Raw genomic sequence first — 12,881 nt, forward strand, 5'->3', positions numbered from 1 at the left:
TTTTGCTATGGAAGTTAGTCAATTGTTGTTTTGTTGTACTTTGATCCTCATTTTTTTTCATACCATTGGAGGCTAAGCTCATGTATTTAATTTATTATTGTGTATTTGTTGCTCTTGTGAAATGAAATTGCAATTGTGCATAATTTGAAGAAACACTTGGAAATTTTATTTTGTATTCGCATTTAATGCTCTTTTGAAAATGCAATATTAGCAAGCTTTTTTTTTTTAAATCTCCTAAAATTTATTCTGCAATGCATTAAATTTTCCTACTCCGATCACTCGATTATTCGAACTAACTAATTGATAGATTAATCGATATGCTTAAATAATCGATAGCTGCAGCCCTAGTTGGCAACTAATTTGTTAATCGATTAGTTGTTGCAGCCTTACCGGGAAGGGCGCTCAAATCCCCCACTGCCTGCTGGGAAATCTGACTTCCGCCTCGTCTCTTGATTGGCGTTGCACCAGGTGTGTTACGTCTCAGCTCGTCTTTCATGCTCTGGTAAACTGCTGCAATGTAAGCTAGGTAGAACGTAAAAAGGATGAGAAGTAGTGTATTAATACAAAGCAATGCAAAGACAGTATTTAATGTTACCACAGCTGTGACCGGTTTGGACACCTCTGTGCTAATGCAATTTGCTGATAGCCTTGCACAAAAAAATAAAAGCACAGTATTATCTGCATATTATCATCTTCAATTTCAAAAATCTGCTTTTACTCAAGAAAAAAATGACATTTCGCCTCTTTTCTGATATGTTTAGGATGAAACCAGTAAATTGATCACAATGAACAAATGGCGGAAAACACAGACAAGGCTGAAAAAGCAGTTTCTGCTCTTGCACCTTTGCTCTGCTCTGCTCTTTAAACTAAACTGCTGTATTTTAAGCCAAAAGAACTGCTGTTTTGATAGAACAATATGTCTATATGCTGCCATAGCAGATTCGTGGCGCATTAAGTCCTCGAACTATTTTTAATTTGTCTTTTTTAAAACCCTGGAAATCCTCGTTTACAGACGTCACCCAACCGCTTTTGTTTCAACCTAGCCATAAAAAGAAGGTAAGTAATTGTATTTATTAGGGCTGCAGCTATCGAATATTTTAGTAATCGAGTAATCGACTGAAAATTCTATCGATTAATCGAGTAATCGGATAAAACAAATATATTTTTAGGGTGAAGAGCAATTATAAATATATATGAGAAAACAAGACATTTCATCTAATCTTGAACCATTTTCAGTCAATCAATGTCTTTATTTTCGATCTATATTGTTGAAAACAGCCAACAATTGCATCTCAGATGTAACTAGAATAAAAAAAGACTAATTCACTGCTTTCACTCAAAAAACCTTTAGATCTTATTAAAAATATATATACCTACACACACACATATATATATATATATATGTATGTATACATACACCTAAATATGCCGTTACGCTTGATAAAACACATCACTTAAAAGTTAGGATTTTTTCCCACGTGTTTCTATTTGTGTCAAGCCATTTTTAAGTTCTAGTTAAGTTTTAAGTTAGTCTAAACTGTTTAAGTCCTGATAGGATTTTGGGTTTTTGCAGTGTTCAAAATAAATGTATGATACAGGCTGTATTGGAGCACATTAGGGACCAGTGCTACTTGGTGTTTTATCCAGAAATGACTATTAGGCTAAAATTGATAGTTAGCATGATTGAGTTTTTATTTTACACCCTCATCACTCCGCGATGTTATGTTAAAGCCTGTATGTAAGACACGTTAGCCACGCATCAAAAGTAGTCATAATTCATAGAAACCTAGCCCTCTGCAGGGCTAACGTTACTTGAGCTTGTGACAGTAACGTTAATCTTATTCATTAGCGCTTAGCGCTCTTTATTAGCACTTAGCGCTCTACTGCTTTAAGATGGCGGCTGTTTACTAGCCCAGACGCGGCCGAGTCTGTCATTTTGCATCTAGTTCAACATACATGTGATCTCCATGAGACTCATCAGACGCTACCTGCTACCAACGTAGCATCGTGCAGACTAGTATTTAGCAACATCGGCGTTGTTTGTAGCGGCTGTCGGCGGCAGTAAGTTTTTTTTTTTTTTTTTGCTTCTTCCTCTACGCACGTGAGCACATCGCACATCAGCGCATTGTCCCGCATTAAAAGTAGTCCGAGCAAAACGTGATGCTTAGAGCTGTCAAAATAAACGATTACTCGAGGTGAATAAAAAAAAATTGGGGGGCGGGGTGTGCAACTTAGCAGTTTTTCACTTATCGCGGCAGGTTCTGGTCCCCTTTAACCGCGAAAAACGAGGGATCACTGTACACTGGTCATTGTGACTCATCCAAAGTCTTTCCAAACAGCTATTCAAGTCATCTGGTGAAAATCTCTTTAAAAAAAAAATTTTTTTTAAATTTCATATCGCAATATAATATCGCAAACCCCCCAAAAATCGCAGCAATAGTTTTTTCCAATATCGTTCAGGCCAGGTAAATATTATAAAATATTGCCATTGATTTAACATTTTATGTGTTTCTAACAACATATTTTAGTACAAGAGAACAATTGTGGTTTATTAGAGCCTACATGTATTTAAGGTAGAGGATCACTTTAATGAATTGGATGTCTACCTCCGTCAATGGCATATAATGAGTTCAAACATTCAATACATTATTTGGTTATTCAAATAATTCTCCAGCTTTTGCCTGAGCACAAAAACAGCATCACGCAGTGTTCACTGTATTTTCATTATGGACTCACCAGACACAATCATAAGGAAGTAGTTTTGGCAGGAGGCACTTTGCGGTAGATACTGCATGATATTCCAATTGCTTTCAATCAAGTCCTCCACCTCATCCGCCACAACATCTTCCTCATTTTCCAGAGCATTAGCTTCATTCTCCTCTTCATCCTCGCTGGCATCCTCATCTGCCTCCGTGTTTTCCTTTGGTTTGGCGCCATCCTAAATGACACCAACCCACATAAGCAATAAGCTGCAGGCATGGTAAATTGTAATCATTAAAAAATAAGGTTGAACTACCTCGCCGTACAGAATGCTGGAGGGAAGTTTGCCTTTTACGCCGCCGCTGTTAGCCGGGTCCATCCAGAGTAGAAACTCCCAACAACGGGAGAAGGAGATGGACAAAGAATGGAAAATTTCTTTGGAATGTATGCTACAAGACAAAGTATGTGGAATGTTACCACGCAAGCATCTGATGTGACACAGTGACAGATGGAAATTTTGGCCCATAAGCATGTTACAAGCATTAATAATACTAGGTAACATCATTTTTGCTGTATTTAAGGTCCGACAGCTGTTTTTGACTGTCGCATTTCTGCAGATATTTAAGTCCATCTTTTCATGGGACAACACTAACAAAATGACACTTTGACACAATGAAAAGTAGTCTGTGTGCATCTTATATAATAGAGTTTATTTATTTTCCCCTCAAATTAAATCAAAATATAGCAATTAATATCTAAACCTCTTGAAATCAAAATTGAGTACACCCCTTAGAAACTACATCCCTAAATGTCCAAATTGAGTACTGCTTGTCATTTTCCCTCCAAAATGTCATGTGACTCATTACAGGAGTGTTGTCAGCATTGCTGCAGAGATAAAAGAGGTGGGGGGGTCAGCCTGTTAGTGCTCAGACTATACGCCGCGTTCTCCATCAAATTGGTGTGGATGGCTGTCATCCCAGGAGAAAGCCTCTTCTCAAGACGGTACACAAAAAAGCTCGCAAACAGTTTGCTGAAGACATGTCAACAAAGCACATAGATTACTGGAACCATGTCCTATGGTCTGATGAGATGGGCGGGCTTCCTTGTGTAACATCTTCAGAATAGGCTTCCTCCCACTCTGGTGCGCTTTTTTGGCTTTGTGCCGCTTTCCCCGCTTGCATACCAAGCGTCCGACATTAAAAAAAATCTCCCAACCCCTCCACCGCCCTTTGAATTTTTTTCCTCGGATCTACACAATTCATGTAGGTCAACCTTTTTGATTTCAAAACGGCGAATTTCGCCAAAAGGTGAGAGATTTTCATGCCTGAAAACGAGACGAAATTAGTCAAGTCGTCATCTCGTCAACAAAAATTAGACAAAGATAAACACATTTTGAGATGACTAAAATACGACTAAGACTAGTACGGTAAGTATTATTGTCCAAAAGACTAAGACAAACAAATAAAATTAAAATGGCTGAAAAACAACACCGCGGGTGGATAAATAATTGATTACTACAAGATAGTTGTTTTTTTTAGAGGCATGTTCTAAACTTTTTTAATCCACAGTGTGGAATCACCACACCAACAACGATACAAAAAACTATTACATTGCTCCAAAGGTAGACCGATGATGAAAAAATGTCAAATGTCTGGATCCGATCGGAGCGGCTCCGAGTGCCCCAATTTCTTAACAAGGTGACATGGCACAAGCAATCTTGTTTGTCATAAGGCATGGTTTACATAGGCAAAAAAATCAAACCTTTTTGTGATGTATTCCACATATCCAATGGCGTCGTCTATCCTGCGTTTTTTAGTACACAAGATGATCCTATTGAAATTTCCGTACACCACAGTGGAGCCAAGACGCTTGAACTCTGCAATCAACCTGTCCAACAACATTTCTAGTGTTGAGGCCAGTCAGTTAAACTTTTGGCCATGAATCAAACGCTGACTTGTGAAGGGGAAAAGATATCGTCATCGCACACACCATATAATTGTTTGCATTAGTCTAACACATACAGTATATAGTCTAACACATACATATGGTACAGATTCTCGTAGGCACCGTCTAACTGTTTGCGTTACTCTAACACACGCAATATAATTAATCAGGAAATAGTATCATTTTCATGTTTACGGTAGGACTGCACTACTAATATAAAATAAATAGCACACCATAGTTTAATGAGAAGAAATAGAAGAGATACACAATGCCGTCTTATCACAGAAGCCCAACGCGTGCGACACGAACAAGATTGACGCACCAACTCTTGCAATCAGCTCTCCCAGCAACGTCCAAGGACAAAGCGCTTTGTCCTAAAACAAGTACAAGCCAGCCCAGACAACAAAGTTGATAGCGGGCGTCCCATCCGCGCACGAACCTAAGCCGCCCAAAACCGGCCACAAAGGGGAAGACCCAAAAGCAACGCCCAGACACACCTTTGACCCGGCCCGCTTCAGCAAAGACTTTAAAAAGACTGGACACTGAGATAACACAGATTTTTGCTGCTCGGAAACATGTAGCCTTGTTTTGGATCCAGAATTGTCCGTCCGTCGTCTGTTTTTGCCTTGTTTTTACCATTGTCGACGAATAAATTGTCAACCTGCTTTCGGCGAGTCTTTTTCAAACTTTTGGAACATTTCAGAGAGAACGCGCAAAGTTCTGCCTTCCCGGCCAAGACGCACTCGGGAACAGCGACAGCCAAAACAAGTGCCGCTCGGCTGACGCTGCCCCCGCGCGCGCCAACCGGGAAGGCAGAACTTCGCGCGTTCTCTCTGACATTAACCCTTTGTACTGACTCCATGTTCCAAAAGTTAGGCTTAGGTTCGTGCGCGGATGGGACGCCCGCTATCAACTTTGTTGTCCGGGCTATCTCTACTTGTTTTAGGACAAAGCGCTTTATTCTTGGAGTATGCTGGGAGAGCTGATTGCAAGAGTTGGTGCGTCAATCTTGTTCGTGACGCACGCGTTGGGCTTCTGTGATAAGACGGCATTGTGTATCTCTTCTATTTCTTCTCATTAAACTATGGTGTGCTATTTATTTTATATTAGTAGTGCAGTCCTACCGTAAATATGAAAATGATACTATTTCCTGATTAATTATATTACGTGTGTTAGAGTAATGCAAACAGTTAGACGGTGCCTGTACCATATGTATGTGTTAGACTATATATGTGTTATACTAATGCAAACAATTATATGGTGTGTGCGATGACGATATCTTTTCCCCTTCACTTGCATAGGTTAAAAAATATAATAATAGAAGATGTACATCACTCACTGTAGAAAGACCTTCTTCATCATGTTATGCAGAGTGCGGTGTAGAGCAGGGTCGTAGAGCAACGAGTTGGGAGAGTGCAGCCAGCGGTAGAAGTGCATCACCTGGTTGTCTGCGTACACATTGTGATACTGTGTGATCTCTCGGACCCAGCCCACCACCATGCTCTTAAGGATCCTGTTTGTGTAAAAAATGAATCATTGACTCATTGGGCAGATTAAAAAAAACAACAAACAAAATGTGTACTGTGTACACTCACCTGCAGCGTTTTCGTCAACAAATTACAGTTTGAATGGAAGTTGTGTTGAAAGGAGAATCTAAAAGCTGTTATATGAATGGGTTTATATTTTGTGGTTTCCTTATTACCGGTGAAAGAAATGAGATAACTTCAATCTAACAATAACTCAATTGCTAATATGCTTCTCCAAAACACGATACATATGGACACTTAAAGTGCATGTGACATGAAAAAGCATGTTTATTTCATAATACACGCGGTATTTTATGCTCCTGAATGATATGGACCGCCTGGATGTGTGTGGAAGCGATCGCTATATTTATTTAGTTTTTTGAATCCCACGCCATGAAAATGAGTGACTTCCGGCTTCGGTCTTGCATTGAGGAGGAGGGCGCTGTGATGTGTACGGGTGAAGGCGTCCTCTTCACTATACGGTCGTACTGTGTATGAGGACTAAGGATTCAGCTGATTTTGCGGATTATTACGTTTATTTTTCGCATCACGCCAGCCAAATGGCTGCAGAAGAATCTTGCGCTATGAGGGAGAGGTGTGTGCGCCTTTTTGGAGTTTCAAAAGGTTCCAATTCACTGTGGATACTGGCCAAAGCAAGCCCTACTACTGTGGGACCATTGGACTTACGAGGAAGTGAGTAAACATCTTGTTTTGTATTATGTCAAATACGAATACAGTGATTACAAAGTAAACACTATAAACTTTCCTTAAATAAAGGACTACTTACGATTGATCATTGATAGGCAGGTAAAAAGCTCTCATCATGCAAATTAGCTGCATGTTAGCTGCACAACAACTGCAGCCACCCTCCTCCGGGGAACGAGCTGTAAATTGCTCTCCGCCGGGCAGTTTGCCGATCCGCGAAGACAATCGACAACCCAGTCGTCGTGTCAAATAATCCGGGCTAGTTATGTGTGATTTTGCGCTTCGAAGACTTTGAAACATCACTCGGTTCGGGTTAGCATGTCGGCTAGCTGTCACGTCTCTTGGTTTGTTTACATTCGCCGAAGCCGGGGAAGGGAAATGACATATGTCCGATTCAGGTGTCATAAAATATCGTTCGGGAGGTGCGACAGTAAAGGTGAAGTCGACAGTTTTGACCATTATGAAGTAATTTTGCCATGTCGTCCTGAATGAGTGCATGTTTATCATTTCATATTCCATTTAGCACAAGACAGTTATTTCAATTCATTTCAATTCAATTCAATTTATTCACACACATTCATATTTACAAATTGTACATCATATCATAGTGCTGAACCAAGATTATGTGTGAGTCAGGTCTCCTTAAGAAGCTACTAAAAGCTTATAGTCAGGAGCCTGCGTACATCAAGGCAATGAAGAAAAAAAATGATCAGATGAGCAGAAGGGTGAGTTGTCGTATTTTACAGTGTTCTCATTTACCCACACACATACAGAAAAAGAAATAAAAATATTTAAAAAAAAAAAAAAAATAATAATAATAATAATAATAAATGAAAAGAAATACTTCCCTAGAAAAGAATTTATAACCTACGTATGTTGGAGTTGTTGTATTTACTGATCAGAATGCTTTTTAGCATCATTTTAAAGGTGGAGATGGATTTCAACACTTTTAGATTTTCGTCAAGCTCATTCCAAATCTGAGGACCTCTAGTTGCAATGCTCAGGCTAGTGCTAACAAGTCTTCTCTTTTTTCCACTGATGAGGTCTTTATTTGCATACTGGATGTAACCCCAGACCACGATTTTGTCACCACCAAACTTCACTGTTTTGGTGCAAAAAGGAGACCTACTGGAGCCCGCATGGATCCGAGATTCACTCAGAAAACAGTGAAGTTTGGTGGTGGCAAAATCATGGTCTGGGGTTACATCCAGTATGGGTGTGTGCGAGAGATCTGCAGGGTGGAAGGCAACATAAATAGTCTGAAATATCAACAAAACAAAGCTGCCTCTTACATTCCTAACCATAAAAAGGGACAAATTCTGCAGCAGCATGGTGCTCCATCGCATACAAAGTTCCTCAAGGCAAAGAAGATCAAGATCCTCCAAGACTGGCCAGCCCAATCACCAGACATGAAGATCATTGAGCATGTCTGGGGTAGGTTGAAAGAGGAAGCATGGAAGATGAAACCCAAGAATGTTGATGAACTCTGGGAGGCATGCAAGTCTGCTTTCTTTGATGTTCCTGATGACTTCATCAATAAATTGTATGAATCCTTGCCGAAGCCCATGGAAGTCATACAAAATATTGAATTTAGATTTCACAGCACGACTACTTAATTTGCTTGTAATGTAACATTTTTGTATTTGAAGTACATTTTTTGTTTAATTTTCACACTACTTTCTGTAGGCGACAAAACTTTTGTCTTGCCAAAATTTGACCTTTATGTCTTCATTAAATGATAAATAGTTTTTCAGTGAAACAAATATATTTTTGGACATTCAACATCATTTAGGAGGGTCTTAGCTTTCATACGAGCCATTTCTGAAACCAATTGAATAATTAAAATCGGGTTATTAGCAATTGTTTCTACAAAATGGATAAGCGACAAGACTTTTGTCAGCGACTGTATAATCAGGTACGCTTTATAGTCCAGAAATTACTGTAGTAACGTCTCATCAACAAAGAATACAAACAATACAATTGGTTTCATTTACTCACGCCCTCTGGAGGCACATTTGATCCAACAACACACAAGACAATCTTACCCTCGATACTTCGTAATATTAATGATTCAGCAGCCCATCCTGAGTGTAGCAGGGAACTCTCTCTCTCTTGTTCTAATCACTGGCGCGTGTGCGCACCCTCACATTGCACACAAACAAGGACCCAAACGGGACTGCTCATAGCTGCCAGCAAAAATCCGTTATTAAATTTGTTGGCAACTAATTTATTAATCGATTTAATTGATTAGTTGTTGCAGCTTTATTAAAAGCTAGTTTAGACTAAGAGGTCCTAAAATTGGCAAAAATGTGAATTGTTGTTTTCGAAAGTAAAAGACTTTTGTTCATGTCCTACTTTGACTTAACAAAAATATAGTGAAGAAATCTAATATTTACAACTGAGAAGGTGTATATACTAGGGCTGTCAAACGATTAAATTTTTTAATCGAGTTAATTACAGGTTAAGAATTAATTAATCGTAATTAATCGCAATTCAAACCATCTATAAAATATGCCATATTTTTCTGTAAATTATTGTTGGAATGGAAAGATAAGACACAAGATGGATATATACATTCAACATACGGTACATAAGGGCTATTTGATTATTAAAACAATAAATCAACAAGATGGCATTAACATTATTAACATTCTGTTAAAGCGATCCATGGATAGAAAGCCTTGTAGTTCTTAAAAGAAAAATGTTAGTACAAGTTAGAGAAATTTTATATTAAAACCCCTCTTAATGTTTTCTTTTTAATAAAATTTGTAAAATTTTCAATCAAAAAATAAACTAGTAGCCTGCCATTGTTGATGTCAATAATTACTTACACAACGCTCATGGATGCTGAATCCTATAAAATCAGTCGCTCCCAAGCGCCAGCAGAGGGCGGCAAAACTCCATAAAACACAACAAGCGAGCGTTTCACTGTGTACTGTCATTTAAATCTCTCTGAGTGGGGCATCTGCGTTAATTGCATCAAATATTTTAACGTGATTAATTAAAAAAATTAATTAACGCCCGTTAACGCGATAATTTTGACAGCCCTAGTATATACGTTATCATTTCAAGAGTTTAGATAAGTTTAAGGTGAAGAAGGTCTTAAACGAATAATTAGTTATCAAAATAGGTGTCAATTATTTTGCTAATTCATTGGTTGTCAATTAATTGTTGCACCTCTAAAGAACACATTTTGAAATGACTAAAATATGACTAAGACTAATAAGTATTTTCGTCCAAAAGGCTAAGATTAAAACGAAAATTCAAAGGGCTGCCAAAAACAAAACTGCTCACCTGAATGTGTTTGAGCAGAGGGCGGTCTCATCATAGCTGGCTAGTGAGCTAGCTCCTTGGTGTCCTGACATCATGTCCTCCAAAGACGCCTGCTGGATCACATCAAAACTCACACCCAGACTGGATCCTCCCTCCATGTCGTTGACATGCTGTGACTGGAGGATTGTATTCACAGCCAAGCTCTGAAGGTCCAGCTCAACACACACTGTAGGTTGGAGCATTTGGAAATTAATATTTACTCCTCACAACGAGTTCAACTTTGTACAAACTTTTTTTGTGGTATTTTTGTGTGCAAATTGTAATTTTGAAATTGTTAATTATGTCACGGGCCTGACAGAATTACGTCAGGCAGGCAGGCAGTGTGGTTCCTTCCAATCATACATTTCTAGATAGCTTAATGCATGTATTTAAGTACCTGTGGAGTAGCAACCCTGGGCATTAATCTCAACAGAGCCCCGCTCATCACTTTCCATTACTAGCCGGCTATCATCAGCTTCTTTACCCCCAAGATCTGGCCTTGCCGTGGGAGAAAGCCATAGCAGGTGGTTGTGTTTCCGCAAATGTCTGGCAAGGAATAAGTCAGACCCAAAGATGGACACATCCTTGGGCAGGTTTCCCACAGGTAAGTGGTAATATCTGAAGAGTGATGACAGTTTTCATGAATATTACATAAAATCTACATGAAATTGACATTTCTTATGGCTAGACATGTACTGGTTACCGGTTTCAAGGTTTACCATAGTATGAAAAAAAATCACGGTTTTAAAACAACATTTTTTTTTTCGTCATTCCCAAGTATGGCATTAGCTACTTTTTATGTCCCAAAAATGCAGTGGGAAATCCGTGGCCTGCAGCAGCAGCGCTCACTCTTCCCCCTTCGGTTTTTGCTCTGTAATGTGTCTGTTGGTGACACTACACCTGTGCTTTTTCCCCCATCAAAAAAGAAAGTCGTTAGTATGGGAGTACTTCGGCTACTGAAAAGAAACAGACTGCCGCAGCTTAGAGGAGGAAGGACAGCCGACATGCTTGCAGAGGGTGGTTGCCAGGGGAAGCAACACTTCCAACATGATTTCACATTTACGTGACCATCATCAGTCACTTTACACAAAATTTAAGGTAAGTAAACGCTGTCATGAACGTTTTCCACCAGCTACGAGAGTTCACTCCAGCGTTTTTAGTGTTTCTAGCGATGGTAAAACAAGTACTATAACGTAAGCTTGTTAACGAGGCAGATCAAATGGCTAGTTAGCATGCCAAGACAGCTAACTAGTTGCCGCTCTCCCATTCGCCTACTTTACTAAAGTCTTCCACTATTGTAAACATCTGTTCAAAATAACATTTTCATAAGACAGCCTGTGGTGTTTTTTCTTTCTGGTGACTTTCTGTGTTGAGAGAGAGAGAGTGTGTGTGTGTGTATAATGTGTAAATAATGATACGAATCGTACACATGCGCTCTGTCTCTTGCTCCCCATTAATATTCAACAAATTAAAACCAAGAGTGGTATGTGTTTTACATAAAATCAATGTGATCATTTATTGTTGAAGTCCGATTCTTTTTATTTTTTTTTGGTCTTGTTCAATGTTGAGCAATTTGAGCTGTGAGTTAAGTCTATGAATTGTATTTATTTCGATTTTATTTAAGATATTTCAGTTATTTATTTTTGGTTATTTGATCTATTTTAACATTATGTTCATGTTAATGTTCCAATTTGCAAATTGTTGAGAAAAATAAAAATCATGTTCAATGGAAAAAAGTTTTTTGTTTTTTTTTCAACCCATATATCTCATAATAACACATTTTTCGTTATAATTGCAATACCACGATACTGTGAAACCCGGTAATCCAACAGTTGAGTTTGAACAATAGTGGCATTTTCTGTCACCTACCGAGCCATGTCAAAAGCCTGTGACAGACAGCTGTCGAGGTTCAGATAGTGGCGTATCATACGCCGGGCACCATGCCGCTGCCAGTCCAGCACATTGTAATTGATCTCATCAATAACATGCACTGGCACAACTGGGAATTCCTCCAGGACTGGCATCCCTGCGGCTAATCTGTGCAAATCCCAGTTGGATTGCACTGCAATGAGAGTTGGCCCACGGCGCTCTTCCTAAAGAAAAAAACAAAACAAAACAATAGAAGCACTTAAGAAGACTACTAACATTATTTGTAAGAGATCTAGGCCAGGGGTTGGCAACCCAAAATGTTGAAAGAGCCATATTGGACCAAAAAAACACCAAATATGTATGGAGCCGCATAAAGTCTATAAAACTTATGATGAACGCAAAACATGCTGTATGTTTCTAGATTAGCTACAGTATATTAGCCTACTATCAAAATGACTAAGTTGGCTACAAATTAGGCATGTGCCGGTTACCGGTTTCAAGGTTTACCGCGGTATGAAAACGTCACGGTTACAAAACCACTAAAATTTTCCGTCATACCGTAGTTACAGTATTAGCTATTTTTGAGGTCCCAAAAACGTAGCGAGAAATCCGTGGCTTGGAAAAGCAGCGCTCACCCCTCCCCCTACAGTTGTTGCCATGTCCTGTGTCTGTCACTGTGCTGTAGAACAGACATAAAGGCTGAAGGTTTTGAAACTACATCTGAGCATTTTCCCCCCTCAAAAATAGGCAAAGTCGCTAGCATGGGAGTACTTCGGCTACTGAAAAGAAACAGACGGCCGCGGCTTAGAGGAGGAATGTCAGCCA

The 12,881-nt window shown here is 39.2% G+C and overlaps 1 protein-coding gene across 1 annotated transcript in view; it reads right to left on the reverse strand.

Annotated features, from left to right (window-relative positions):
• The window catches only part of LOC130913985 (DNA polymerase epsilon catalytic subunit A-like), a 77,803-nt gene that overhangs the window by 6,804 nt on the left and 58,118 nt on the right, over window positions 1-12,881 (reverse strand). The window contains exons 36-43 of the mRNA XM_057832996.1: window positions 12,057-12,280; window positions 10,585-10,805; window positions 10,170-10,374; window positions 5,984-6,157; window positions 4,462-4,587; window positions 3,017-3,149; window positions 2,737-2,938; window positions 391-522 (exon numbers count right to left, since the gene is read on the reverse strand). Coding sequence (XP_057688979.1) covers window positions 391-522; window positions 2,737-2,938; window positions 3,017-3,149; window positions 4,462-4,587; window positions 5,984-6,157; window positions 10,170-10,374; window positions 10,585-10,805; window positions 12,057-12,280 — 1,417 coding nt within the window. The remainder of the gene's footprint in view (window positions 1-390; window positions 523-2,736; window positions 2,939-3,016; window positions 3,150-4,461; window positions 4,588-5,983; window positions 6,158-10,169; window positions 10,375-10,584; window positions 10,806-12,056; window positions 12,281-12,881) is intronic.

Source organism: Corythoichthys intestinalis, chromosome 3 (assembly GCF_030265065.1).
Source record: "Corythoichthys intestinalis isolate RoL2023-P3 chromosome 3, ASM3026506v1, whole genome shotgun sequence".
Taxonomy (NCBI): domain Eukaryota; kingdom Metazoa; phylum Chordata; class Actinopteri; order Syngnathiformes; family Syngnathidae; genus Corythoichthys; species Corythoichthys intestinalis.